At 48.7% G+C, this 14,743-nt stretch overlaps 1 protein-coding gene across 2 annotated transcripts in view; it reads right to left on the reverse strand.

The window, feature by feature from the left end:
* Positions 1-14,743, reverse strand: part of SGF29 (SAGA complex associated factor 29) — a 42,553-nt gene that overhangs the window by 10,011 nt on the left and 17,799 nt on the right. For both annotated transcript variants that reach the window (XM_049787819.1, XM_049787818.1), the window contains exons 2-4: positions 13,176-13,265; positions 6,718-6,793; positions 6,103-6,175 (exon numbers count right to left, since the gene is read on the reverse strand). In XM_049787819.1, coding sequence (XP_049643776.1) covers positions 6,103-6,175; positions 6,718-6,793; positions 13,176-13,250 — 224 coding nt within the window. In that variant the 5' untranslated portion in view covers positions 13,251-13,265. The remainder of the gene's footprint in view (positions 1-6,102; positions 6,176-6,717; positions 6,794-13,175; positions 13,266-14,743) is intronic.

The raw sequence follows: 14,743 nt of genomic DNA on the forward strand, positions 1-14,743 counted from the left end.
AGAGAGAGAGAGAGAGAGAGAGAGAGAGAGAGAGAGAGAGAGGGAGGGAAGGAGGGAGGGAGAGAGGGAGGGAGGGAGAGAGGGAGGGAGGGAGGGAGGGAGGGAGGGAGGGAGGGAGGGAGGGAGGGAGAGAAAGAGAGGGCGAGAGAAAGAAAGAAAGAGAAAGAGAGTTTGGGGGTAAGGAAGGGAAGTACAACTTCCAGTCCACTCAGCATCGCTTTTGTGAGCAGCTGGAGCATGGAAGAGAAATACAACTTCTAGTCCACTCAGCATTGCTTTTGTGAGCAGCTGGAGCAGTACCTTTGCCTGGCACGGGGCACCAGCAGAGGGAAGTGTGAGAAAGGAGAGAGAGAGATGTGTGTGTGTGAGAGAGAGAGAGAGAGAGAGAGAGAGAGAGAGAGAGAGAGAGAATGTGTGTGTATGTGTGTAGAGAGAGAGAGAGAGAGAGAGAGAGAGAGAGAGAGAGAGAATGTGTATGTATGTGTGTGTGTGTGTGTGTGTGTGTGTGTGTAAATTTGGGAGTAAGGAAGGGAAGTACAACTTCCAGTCCACTCAGCACCCCTTTTGTGAGCAGCTGGTGTAGTACCTTTGCCTGGCACAGGGCACCAGCATGCCCTATGTGGAGCAGTCCTGGCTAGGACAGAACACTGCTGGGCCCAGCACAGCCACCCTGACAGTACACCTCATCATCACTGCTGAGCACAGCCAGGAAGCTAGTCCCAGATTCAAAAGGATCTCCTGAAAATAAGCTGCCCATGGCCCCAATCAGCACATCAGCTTAGAGTTCTAGGAGCACAGGAACATGTGCTTGGGGCCAGTTACTCTAGGAATGTCCACGGTCAGTGGCTACTGGATTAGTCTTAGAAACCTTTGTCTCTGGCAGTGAATGGGGTGGTGCTAGAGAGAGGCAGATCTTCTGCCTTCAACATGGAGCCTAAGCAAACTGGAGACAGATAGAGTCAGGATGGGGAGTTCAACCCCAGATGCCTCCCAGCCAGAGTTTACAGCCTAACCTCATATTGTCCTGGTTCATGGTTCTAGGGACCATACATGGTGCCAGGAATTGAACTAAGCCACATGTGAGGTAAGTGCCTTATCTTTGTACCATTTCTTCCACTGAGTGATTCTTATTCCAGAAAGGTTGTTTTTCATGCCAGGTTTGTCTACATCTTATTAGGCTCTATAAAGTATGGCTCCATTTCCTGAAGGTCTCAATCTGTCTCTTAATTATTTTGTCTTGTTTGGGGGCCATACTCAGTGGTACTTAGAGGCTTCTCTGGGATCTGTGTGGGATCACTCCTGGAAGTTATGAAGAATAGTGTGCTGTCAGGGATCGAACTAGGTCTCCTGAGTACAAAGTAGGTTTTCCAGACAATAAGCCATGTCTCCAGCACTTAATCTGTCTCTTTTGAACGTAAGCAGACTGTAGCATCCATGTACTAGAACACACAAGAACATAGTGCCCTCCCCTCTTCAACCCCACTTTCCTAAGATGGAGACATTTACTTTTGTTTTTGAAACATACCCTCCAGTGCTCAGGACTTACTTCTGGTTCTGTGCACAGGGATCACTCATGGTGGGGGCTTGAGGGACTTTCTGGGGTACTGGGGCAGGTCAGCAGTATTCGAGGCAAGCATCCTACACTATTGCTTTGAAACCAACAACAGTGGAGGCATTAAGGAGGAAAAAGCAACACCTGGAGCCAGAGAGCTGCAGGGTTAAGTGTGTGCTTCAGATTTGGGGAGGCGAGGGTCCCCATAGCAAAGGACAGTCTCCAGAGAATCACCAGGAGTGAACCCAAGTGTGGAGCTGGGAGGAGGCCCTAAGCATTGAGAGGAACCCCCCCCCCCAAACAAACAGACCACAAAAACAAGTTCCTCTTCAAAAATAAATTGTTTTAAGTTTTTGGGCCATAGCTGGTGATACTCAGGGATTATTTCTGGCTCTGCACTCAGGGATCACTCCTGGTAGTGCCCAGGGGAATCATAGGAGAGAGGTGCCAAGGACTGAACCAGGGTCAGCTGTGTGCAAGACACTTTGGTTCCCTTAAAAATTTCAAACCGGGGCCAGTAAGGTGTCTGCCTTGCAACGCTAGCCAAGGAAGGACTGAGGTTCGATCCCCCGGCGTCCCATATGGTCCCCCTCAAGCCAGGGGCAATTTCTGAGCGCTTAGCCAGGAGTAACCAACCCCTGAGCATCAAATGGGTGTGGCCCGAAAAACCAAAAAAAAAAAAAAAAAGCATTTTTTGGGCCCGGAGAGATAGCATAGCGGCATTTGCCTTGCAAGCAGCCGATCCAAGACCAAAGGTGGTTGGTTCGAATCCCGGTGTCCCATATGGTCCCCCGTGCCTGCCAGAGCTATTTCTGAGCAGACAGCCAGGAGTAACCCCTGAGCACTGCCGGGTGTGGCCCAAAAACAAACAAAAAAAGAAACACACACAAAAAATTCAAACCAACATCTGTGCTGAGGATGCAGCTCAGTTGCTTAAGTATAAGGGCCTGAGTTTGAAAGGCATCATGGGCAAAGGATAGTAAAACCATGCGCAATAAGGCCCATCTTCATGAGCATTTGACAACTGGAAAAAGTGAGACAGCAGCAGATTTTAAGAATCTGGAAGGGGCCGGGCGGTGGCGCAAGAGGTAAGGTGCCTGCCTTCTCTGCGCTAGCCTTGGACCGACCACAGTTCGATCCCCCGGCGTCCCATATGGTCCCCCAAGCCAGGAGCAACTTGTGAGCACATAGCCAGGAGTAACCCCTGAGTGTTACCGGGTGTGGCCCAAAAACCAAAAAAAAAAAAAAAAAAAAGAATCTGGAACGTGCAGTTATAAAACACACTGTCAACATTTTACTCTGGGGAAGTGAGAAGCAGATTGAGCCCACGCCCAGGCGCTCAGAAGCAGTTATCTCCCTCCCAGCTCTTAGCAGCTGGGCCTCTTCCTCTTGAGCAAGTGTGACTCACGCACATTATTTAGTTTCCAAGTCAGACTCCCACCAGGTGAGAGGGAAAGGCCCAAGTGGAGTTTATAAGTCCACTTGGACTTATAAAGGGCTTGACAAGTCATGAAACAGGTGAGTAGGGAAGGGCAGGAAGGAGAGCCAGGAGGCAGCCAGAATTCACATTCTTCTGTCAGACACCCCTTTGCTCTGTACCCTAATTTGGTGTAAGTAAGTTGTATATAGGGGTTGGAACAATAGTACAGTGGGCAAGATGCTTGCTTTGCACACAGCCTATCCCAGCACCACATATGGCCCCCTAAGGAATTCCTGATTGCAGAACCAGGGAGAAAGCCATGAACATTGCTGGGTGCACACCCTTGGACCCCAGAAAGAAATCACATAATGTGGGTTGGAATGGTGGCACAAGTGGTAGGGCATTTGCCTTGCATGCGCTAACCTAGGACGGACCGCAGTTTGATCCCTAGGTATCCCATATGGTCCCTCAAGCCAGGAGCGATTTCTGAACGCATAGCCAGGAGTAACCCGAGTGTCACTGGGTGTGACCCAAAAACCAAAACAAAACAAAACAAAAAAGAAATCACATAATGGCTAGCGCAGTGCTCAATGGGTGAACACACATTGTAATAGAAGGCTGGTTGACCCCAGCATGTAGAAGGCCGGTTGACCCCCACATGTAGAAGGCCAGTTGACTCCAGCAGCACATGGTCCCCTGAGCACAGAACTAGAAGTATCTGTGATCACTTCCAGGTGATCACATCTCCCCCCACCCATCAGTAAGAAAGGAAATAATATCACATTCCTTTGTATATACTGAAAACTCTGTTATTTGGGGGGCGGGGTTTGGAGTCACACACAGCAGTGCTCAGGGATTACTCCTGGCAGGCTTGGGGGATATATGGGATAACAGGGATTGAACCCAGATCAGCCAATGTGCAAGGCCAATGCCCTACCTACCATGCTATATTGCTATGGCCCCCAACTCTGTGATCTTTGACTTCTCTTCCCACCCATCTCCCAGTGAGATCAGAAACTGCCCTTGACCTTTCCTTGCTCTCCGTGCCAAGGTCCTAATACCTCCCCACAACTCCAACGCCCTCTGTCCATCTCGCACACATACCCTGGGAAATCCCCTGCTTTCACTTTCCTGCCTCCATCTATAAATGCACAGACCCTGTGGCACTCCATGAGTTGAACCCTCACCACTGGTTGCCCCAGCTCAATTTCTCCACATGCCCAAGGCTCCTGGATCCCACTCCCCACCCCTGCCAGTCCACCCACCACACTGCCTGGGAACTACTTATCAGGGTGTCTCCTTGTCTCCTTCCCAGATCGCGTGTTCTGGTTATCCTTGCGCAACACTATGAAGGTTGCCCAGAGCCAGGAGTGAGTGAGTCAGCACCACAAAGGCCTGGGAACCCTGACAATGGGTGAAGACAGTGCAGGGCAGGGGCTGTGAGAGCAAGCTGAGAGGCAAAGGGCACAGCCTCTGGTGCTGTCCTCCCACAGGGACCTGCATGTCCCTCATCCCCCATACCAGGTATGGCATAATGGGTTAACACAGACTGAGACTCACATGTGAGATCGCTTTCATCAATAACAACCAGCATGAGAAAGAATGTGTGTGTATGTGTGCGTGTGAAAGAGAGAGAAAAAGAGAGAGAGAAATTATCCATGTATGTTATGTAATAGAAGCTAAAATTGTCATTTATAGCCAGGAAAATTAATAGCCTATAAAAAATAATGGGCCGAGTCATTAAAAAATTTAAAAAAATTATGGTATGAGCATTGCCATAACAACAAAAAACATTGATTTTTTTTTTGTTTTGGCTTCTGGGAGCTACTTTTTTTTTTTTTTTTTTTTTTGGTTTTTGGGCCACACCCGGTGACGCTCAGGGGTTACTCCTGGCTATGCGCTCAGAAGTCGCTCCTGGCTTGGGGGACCATATGGGACGCCGGGGGATCGAACCTCGGTCCGTCCAAGGCTAGCGCAGGTAAGGCAGGCACCTTACCTCCAGCGCCACCGCCCGGCCCCCTGGGAGCTACTTTTGGCTTGGTACTTGGGAGTTGTCCAGCAGTGCTGGGGGCCATGCAGTGCTAGGGAGAGCTGGGTCTCCCATACTCCAGTCCTTACACACACACACACACACACACACACACACACACACACACACACACACACACACACACACACACACACACACACACACAAAATAAATAACCATCCTAGCAGGGTATTCAGACTGTGGTTTGGGAATAACGTTTGGGTCCTCCTGATAGCTTTAGCTTCGTGACTTTTGGCTAATTCCATAACCCTTATATCTCTCAGTTCCCTCATCAGTGAGATGTGGCTTACTGGAGTTATCACCTTTTGAGGAATGGGGGATGAAGTATGGACTACACCTAGTAGTGCTCAAGGGTTACTCCTGATTCGGTACTGGGGGAACCATGCGGTGTCCATGACTGAACCATGGTTAGTCATATGCCAGGCTGGTCTCTCTGGCCTCTGCAGCAGGTACTAGCTGAGGTGAATCTGTAAAGTACTCAGAACAGGCCTTGGTACAAGCGGTGCTACCAGCACTATTGCTGTGGTAGCTGGCTGGCACCTGCATAAAGATACCTGATGAGATGACCCTGGTCTTGGGTACTTCACGTACACTGTCCCACATTCTGTCAGCAACCCTGCAGACAGCTATTAATCCTGTTTCAGTGGCTGAGCAATTGAATCTCAGCTGAATCCCAAAGTCACAGGACATGCCCCAACCCTTGCTGTGCTTGGAAACAGCAGGACTGGGGTGGGAGGCAGAGGGGAGGCGTCTCTGAGCCCAGAGAGATAGTATAGCAGGGAGGTCATCTGCCTTGCATTCAGCCAACCTGGGTTTGATACCTGGCACCCCATATAGTGCCCCCTGAACAATGCCAGGAGCAAACCCTAAGTGCAAAGCCAGGAGTATCTCTGAGCACCATTAAGTGTGGCCGCCAAACAGTAACAACAAAATGATGAAGAAGCTGCCTCTAGGACAGAATGGAGGTGAAAGGATTCCCTGGTTTGTAGGCGAAGGGGGTGCTGGACTGGTGCCGACTGGCTCCTGCTGCCCAGGCTAGACAGACAGGAGCAGGGGACACAGTGAGGGGTCATCACTCACTTGCATTCTGCCTCTGCATCAGCCTTGGCAGTTGTATAGAGGCCACGCAGCTTTGTCCGGTAATAGGGAGAAACTGCAAAAGACAGAAAAGGCATGGGGCAGGGGGCAGTGGGTGCTCGGGAGACACCGGACCAAGGTCTGGTCCTCACAGGTGCAGAAGTACTCCCAAAGCTGATGTCCCTGCTCAAAGAGGTGACCTTTTCCTAGGGTATACATGCCATCACTGCAGCCACAAAGACTTTTCAACATTGGCTATGGTAGGATTTGTGCAGAGAATTATTCACCAGCATACAGGAAAACACAAAACAATTCTCCAAGCTACTGTTCTGGAGCCTGAGCTGGAGCCTGGCTTGTGCAGTGGTACCAGCAAAAGGTGCGCTAGAGACAAACTAGACAACTGGCGCTGGGCACCCCTGAGGTGCCCTGCTCCAGTGCTTGGCGGTTGGTGACCTGACTTACTCACCTCTGCTCTTCCAGCCAAGAGAAAATGGGCCCTCTAGCCTGAGAAGCAGTTCTTAGGGATTCTGCAACTCTTTTTAAACTAATCAAAGCCCCATACCAGTCTCCATCCACATTCCCTCTACCTCCTCATTCCCTCCAAGTATAGTCACTCACTCTTGTTCTCTGTCTGCATCCGCTCATGGGTTTTCTGGATATTCACCAAGTTGTGTTCGCTCCGTGAACGCTCTTCCTGCAGGGATGAGGTCAAGGACATGAGTGAGGTTCTGTACCCCAGACCAGAGGCCCTGAAAATAGGGATTCTCTTTTTTGGGGTTGGTCATTTTTGGGTGACATTGCTCAGGGGCCACTCCCAGCTCTGTGCTCAGGGGGTCCTCATGGCAGGAGCACCAGGACCAGGAGGTATCAGAGTTCAAGCCCACTGAGTCCAGGGAGTCAGCTCTCCAATCCTGGGTTCCTCATTCCTAAATCCAAAACCAGGATATATAAAAGCATTTCCACCCCACCCCTTGGTTTTGTAAAAGCTAATGTTAAATCATTAATTTTACATTCAGGGCTGGAGAGATAGCACAGCGGGAGGGTGTTTGCCTTGAACGTGGCCAACCCAGGATGGATGGTGGTTCGAATCCCGGCATCCCATATAATCCCCTGAGCCTGCCAGGGGTGATTTCTGAGCACAGATTCAGGAATAACCCCTGAGCGATGCCAGGTGTAACCCAAAAACAAAACAAAACAAACAAAAGATAATTTTTTTTTTTACAAAAGATACATTTTACATTAACTTTCCTTCATCAAAAAGACATTAACCTATATGGTCAATACTATCCCCATCAAGATTCTAGCTGACAGCAGAGAAACATGCACATCCTAAAATCAAAGAGAGAAGGACCGCTAGAGCGATAGCGCAGTGGTAGGGCATTTGTCTTTCATGCGACTGATCAAGGATGGACCTTGGTTCGATCCCCAGCATCCCATATGGTCCCCCAAGCCAGGAGCAATTTCTGAGCACAGAGCCAGAAGTAACCCCTGAGCATCACCGGGTATGGCCCCCCCCCCAAAAAAAAAATCAAGGAGAGAAGCCGAAGCTGCACTGAACTTGGTAGTCCTGAGACGCCCTGGAGCTTAAAGATTTCACTGATGAAGTGGAAGTACGCTGACACAATATGTACTGATACAACACAGAAACTTTAGATGGGAAAGTTGCGTAGAAGCCCACTGAGTTGAGTATAGGAGATTTAATTAGCTCCTAACAGTTCAGCTAATCCTTGCTACTTCTGTAATGCCATTGTGAGATATATGTTATAGCAAGCAATATAAAGCAAATTATTATTATTTTAGGGACAAGAGGGCCACATTCAGCAATGCTTAGGGGTTACTGCTGGCTCTCCACTCAGGAGATGCTTGGGGGAATTGAACCCAGGTGAATGAGTTCAAAGCAACCACTCAACCTGCTGTAGTATCTCTCTTGTCCTAAAGAAAATTGTTTTGTTTCTGCTAAGGGGGCAGGTTGGGGGTCCAGTGGGTAGGTAACTTAGGACACTGGTGGAAAGAAGGTCGCACTGATGGTGGGATTGGTGTTGGAATACTGAATACCTGAAATAACTATCATAAATAATTTTGTAAATTATGGAATTTCAAAAATGGTTCAATGGGGGGCCTGGAGAGATAGCACAGCAGCGTTTGCCTTGCAAGCAGCCGATCCAGGTGTCCCATATGGTCCCCCGTGCCTGCCAGGAGCTACTTCTGAGTAGACAGCCAGGAGTAACCCCTGAGCAACGCTGGGTGTGGCCCAAAAAAACAAAAAACAAACAAACAAAAAAAATGGTTCAATGGGGCCGGAGAGATAGCATGGAGGCAAGATATTTGCCTTTCATGAAGAAGGATGGTGGTTTGAATCCTGGCAGCCCATGTGGTCCCCCATGCTTGCCAGGGGCGATTTCTGAGCATAGAGCCAGGAGTAACCCCTGAGCGATGCCGGGTGTGACCCCCCCCCCAAAAGAAAAAGGTTCAAACGGGGGAAAAAAATCACAATTGAAACGTACTATTAGCCTCTGTCTCTATTTATTCTTTCTGTCCAATTCTTTTTTGTTGCTTTTTTTTTTTTTTTTTTTTTTTTTTTGGTTTTTGGGCCACACCTGGCGGTGCTTAGGGGTTACTCCTGGCTGTCTGCTCAGAAATAGCTCCTGGCAGGCACAGGGGACCAAATGGGACACCGGGATTCAAACCAACCACCTTTGGTCCTGGATCGGCAAATGCCGCTGTGCTATCTCTCCGGGCCCTTTGTTGCTGTTTTTGGACCACAGTTGGCAATGCTCAGTGGGTTACTCCTGGTAGGCTCTGGGGACCATACATGCATGATACTGGTGATGGAACCTGGGTTGGTCTCATGCAAAGCAAGTGCCCTGCCTGTTGTACTATAGCTCCAGTCTCCGAATGATGTCTGTCTCTATGACCCTGAGAGTAGCCTGTGCCTTCTCCCTACCTGGTAACATGAGATCAATACTAAATTATGTTGCCAAGAAGTAGAAACAGGGGGCCGAAGCAATAGCACAGCGGTAGGGCACTTGCCTTGCACATGGCTGATCCAGGACTGACCTTGGTTTGATCCTGGGTGTCCCATATGGTCCCCCGAGCCAGGAGCGATTTCTGAGTGCAGAGCCAGGAGAAACCCCTGAGCATCACCGGGTATAGCCCAAAAGTAGAAACAGTCTGAGCTTGTGCTTCTAATGAATGGATATGAACCAGACTGCCATCTAGATTGTAAGGTCAAGTCTGACAAATAAAAGAAATAAATAAGTGGGTAATACAGTGGGTTGGGGCCTGATGATGTGGGGCCTGATGATGGTACAGCGGGTAGGGTGTTTGTCTGCCTTGCATGCAGCTGCTGACTGGGGTTCTATCCCCTGTATTATATATGGGGGTCCCTTGTGCTTCACTGGGAATGATCCCTGAGTGCAGAGACAGGAGTAAGTCCTGGGTATCATCATGTGTGGCCCAAACAACAAACACTAAAATACATAGATGATAATGTAATCCTAGCAAGAGGCCATCACTGGCTTTTTGCCCAGCAAAGTTAGATGCCTGAAGGACAAAGCATCCATAAGCCTGCCAAGACCACCCTGCTTTGGTATTGAGTCTATGGCAGTTGCAAACCAAATGGCGTCTCCATGTGGACAGTATGGAGATGAACTGAGATCTGCTGACCAGTAAGCAGACTTTCCTTGGTCCTTGTCTTTGAAATTTTATTTACATTTTTTTTTTAAATTTTTGGGCCACACCCGGTAATGCTCAGGGGTTACTCCTGGCTTGGGGGACCATATGGGACACCGGGGGATCGAACCGCGGTCCGTCCAAGGCTAGCGCAGGCAAGGCAGGCACCTTACCTTTAGCGCCACCGCCCGGCCCCTTATTTACATTTTTTATTTAAATTTTTTAAAAGAACTTATGTTTGTTTTTGTTGTTATTTTGGGACCACACCCAGCAAGACCTAGCAATTATTCCCAGTAGTGCTAGGGGACCATATAGAATGCCAGGTGATCAAATCCAGGTTGGGTCACACCCAGGCAAGCACCCTCCCCACTGCACTATTTCTGGCCCCTCAATGATGTGTTCTTTTTGTTTTGGGGTCACATCTGGTGGTGCTTAGGTGCTCTGCATTCAGAAATCTCTCCTGGCAGGCTCAGGGAACAATATGGGAAGCTGGGGATCAAACTCAAGTCAGCCACGTAGCAAGGCAAATGCACAAATCACTGTGCTATTACTTTTAAGTACACATCACTTAAATGTACTTCTTGGGCGGAGAGATAGCATGATGCTTGGGGATACTCCTAGATCAGTGCTCTGGCAATGCTTAGGGGACCAGGTGCTGACCAGGACTGAACCTAGGGCTCCTGAATCATTAGCATGTGACCCAGCCCTTTGAGTTACTTTCTGGGCCAAGATTTCATTTTTTTTTTTTTTTTTTTTGGTTTTAGGGTCATACCTGGTGACACTCAGGGGTTACTTCTGGCTATGCACTCAGAAATTGCTCCTGGCTTGGGGGACCATATGGGACGACGGGGGATCGAACCATGGTCTGTCCTAGGTCAGCCGTGTACAAGGCAAATGCCCTACCGCTGCGCTAGCACTCTGGCTCCAGGATTTCTTAAATAAAATGCAGGATCTGTATTCACCCAGTACCCTTTCACTTCACTGGCTCCAGTCCAACAATCTGTTTGAGATATTTTCCATCTGTTTAAAATAAAAATATCTGGAGCTAGAATGGTGGCGCAGCAGTAGGGAATTTCCCTTTGCAAGCAGCTAACATAGGACAGACCTCGGTTCAATCCACACACACCCTCCCCCCATGTCACATATGGTTCCCAAGTCAGGAGCAATTTCTGAACACAGAGCCAGGAGTAGCCCCTGAGTGTCACTGGGTGTGGCCCCCCCAAAAAAACAATAAATAAAAATATCTGAAGGGATGAAGCCATAGGACAGTAGGCTTGGTGCTTGCCTTGCATGAGGCTGTCCTGGGTTAGATCCTTGGCATCCCATATGGTTCCCTGAGCCTGTCAGGAGTGACTCTTGACTGCGGAGCCAAGAGTAACCCCTGAGCACTACTAGGTCTGACCCCAAAACAAAACAGAAACCCAAAGAATGCCAGAGTGAGCCATGCAGTCTCTGTTCAGACTGTACAAAGCACAGTGGTTGCAGCATGTCTGAGATGTCAGGTGCAAACACACTCTTGGGAACCTTGGGGATCTCCAAATCTATGGGTTTTGGGCCATACCTTGCTCAGGGGTTCCTTCTGGCTCTGGACTCAGGGATGACTTCTAATGGTGCTTGGGGGACCATATCAGATGCTGGGGATCAAACCCGGGCTGGCTATGTGCAAGGCAAGTGCTTTACGTATTGTATTATCTCTCTGGTCCTGGGACTTCCAAATCTAGGGAAGGCCTCTAGGCACCTGTTTTGCACGACACTGTATCACGACTCTCTTTGACCCAAGAATAGGTCAAAATAACTCCTGAAGTAATTAGCAGAGACAGGATCAATCAATACTGCCCGTGTCTCTTCATGGACCCTGGGATAAAACAGCACACAAAGGAGATCAGTCACAGTGACAAGTGAGTGACTTTGGTGTTTTTAGTAACTGCAAGACTAGAGTCGGCCTCAACCTTGGGAAAGAACTTTCTGGGTGTCTGGGGAAGATATTTGTCAAGAGAAAGGAAGAAGGACCACAACCCTCTCTCAAGGCAATCCTGGCTTCGTCCCCAGCTGATTGGGAGCATAGAAATAGTTGACTTAAAAAAAAAGATAGGGGGCCGGGCGGTGGCGCTGGAGGTAAGGTGCCTGCCTTGCCTGCGCTAGCCTAGGACGGACCACGGTTCGATCCCCCGGCGTCCCATATGGTCCCCCAAGAAGCCAGGAGCAACTTCTGAGCGCATAGCCAGGAGTAACCCTGAGCGTCACAGGGTGTGGCCCAAAAACCAAAAAAAAAAAAAAAAAAAAAAAGATAGTTGACTTGTTAGCAATGTAATAAAGCCTGTCAAGGACAGTATTTGGTTAAGTGGGCAGGGCCAATTATTAACTTGCCAAATATTACTCTTGTTGAGAAGGGACAAATAGTTCTGTAATTCCCACTATTTTGTTTTCTTTGCCATGACCTTCTTTCATTGTTGGTCAACAGCCTTAATGAGGCTGATTCATCTGAATGTCTCAAGCAACTGAGGAGAACCCCTCTCAGGACAAGGCTGGTGGGATATGATCTAAGAACTGGATTTTGCTATTAGTTCTGCACAAACTTTATCTTAAAGTAAAAATAATGACAAATGAAGAGGGGGGGGACAGTAAAGACAATGCACAGCAAAAAACAAGAATGTGCTGGAGTCCCAGAGAGATGTTTGAAGACTCTGCCACCCCATACTGGTGGCTCCAGTGAGATGTGGTCCCACTGTCCTGCTACAGTATCTGCTATGTCAAGTCCACTAAGGCAGATGGCCAGCACAGTCCTGCTCTGCAAGAGCCAAGGCCAACAGTGGCCTGTGCAGTGACAAACTCTTAGCTTGGAGCTGGAGTGTTAGTATAGAGGGGAGGGTGCTTATTTTGTGTGTGCCTAGCCCGAGTTCATTTCCTGGTACCCCATGTGGTCCCTGGAGTCTATCAGGAGTGATCCCATGAGAGCTGCTGGGTGTGAGCAGGCCCTCTGGCCAACTCCTCCCATCCCCCCCCCAAAAAGGGGGGGAAATAAAGATTCTCAGCAGGCCTGTTTTCAAGATCTGAGTATTTTCCTAAGATCTGGCCTTTCACTGGCTTCTTAGCACTAATCTGTAAACACATGGAAAAAATCACACCTGATATGAGTACCTGTTTACTAAGGCTAAACTGTCTATACCTAACACTGCCATGTACTTCAAACAGGCAAGGTATGTCAATGAGCTCTCACTTGAGCCATCATAAAACTAAAGAGCACAAAAATCCAGCAGCATCAGGAGAAAGCAGAAGCGACCTTCTCCTTCTCTTCTCACTTTCATCCTATCACCTGATACCTACATGGGAATCTCTGAAGACATCGCCCTCCGCTAGACCTTACATCTGGGTGTCCCAAGGATGGGAGGCTTGTGGTTTTTTACCTGAGTTTGTTTGATCAGCTGATGGAGCTCTGTGAGGAGTTCTGCGATTCGAGAGTCAGCAGATACAAGGGCCATGGTGTGTGGGTGCACCTGGGTGAAGAGGGGAAAGAAGAGAATCCTGAGAGTTACAAATGGGCGGTTGTCATTGGGACCAGAGAGATGGCTTGAAGCTCTCTGAGCACAAAGAGGCCTACATTCCACACCCAGCATGGCCCTGCAGGTTCTAAGTATTACCTCTGAGTAACCGCCAGGGGTATCCCAAAACCTACAATCACCAAATAAAGAGAAGCTAAAGTCTTAACCCCAATAACATTTTTTTGGAAACGGATATTGATGGCTGTAGCTCAGGCTGGGTCCCAAATCCAGTGGGATCTCAACAGAAAGAGAATCGGATGGATGCACAGAGAATCGTGGACAGGTGCAAGGTGCTGGGAACATCAGGTGGAGAGGTAGCTGTGGGGAGCCAGGCAGGAACCAAGCACAAGGATGCTGGATTCCAGCCCCCCAGAGAGAGACTTAAGCCACCCACTTCATGGTGATTTATTACAGGAGTCCTAGGAGCTGAGTACAGGATCAAGCTGAATTTGATACCTTTGTAGTCAACATATTCAAGTCTTTCTTATTCAGTACATTCAATATTCGGACAAATGACTCAAGCATTCTAGTTGCAACACTTTCTATACACAAGGCAGTTTCTTGTTTACTGTAGAGGGAAGAGAAGTCAACTACTAAACACTTTAGTTGAGGGAAGGTGACTATTCTGATGAAAAAAACTTTCTTGACTTTTGGGCTAAACTACTGGCTCTTCACTCAGGAATCACTGCTGGTGGGGACTAGAGAACAAGATTGGGTGGTAGAGATCAAATCTAGGTCAGCCATGTACAAGGCAAGTGCCATAACCCCAACCCCTGTGCTATTTGTCTGGCCCCCAGTATTTTGGTAAAAACTTTAAGAAACTGGATCAAATTCCAAATGATAGCCAACCCAGAAAAGGTTGTTCAGGCCTCGAACGTGACTCAGGGGAAGAGAACTTACCTAGCGTGTATGAGGCCCTGAGACTGAGTCCCAACACCATACTTTTTTTTTTTGCTTGTTGTTGTTGTTTGTTTTGGTTTGGTTTTTTGGGGGGGTCACACCGGCAGTGCTCAGGGGTTTCTGGCTCCACGCTCAGAAATCGCTCCTGGCAGGCTCAGGGGACCATATGGGATGCCAGGATTCGAACCAATGACCTTCTGCATGAAAGGCAAACGCCTTACCTCCATGCTATCTCTCCAGCCCCAAAATGGTCTAAGTATTTTTTTTTTTTTTGGTTTTTGGGCCACACCCGGCGGTGCTCAGGGGTTACTCCTGGCTGTCTGCTCAGAAATAGCTCCTGGCAGGCACGGGGGACCATATGGGACACCGGGATTCGAACCAACCACCTTTGGTCCTGGATCGGCTGCTTGCAAGGCAAACGCCGCTGTGCTATCTCTCCGGGCCCCGTATTTTTTTTTTTTTTTTGTCTTTTTTGGGTCACACCTGGCAGCACTCAGGGGTTATTCCTGGCTCTATGCTCAGAAATTGCCCCT

Source organism: Suncus etruscus, chromosome 15 (genome assembly GCF_024139225.1).
Source record: "Suncus etruscus isolate mSunEtr1 chromosome 15, mSunEtr1.pri.cur, whole genome shotgun sequence".
Taxonomy (NCBI): domain Eukaryota; kingdom Metazoa; phylum Chordata; class Mammalia; order Eulipotyphla; family Soricidae; genus Suncus; species Suncus etruscus.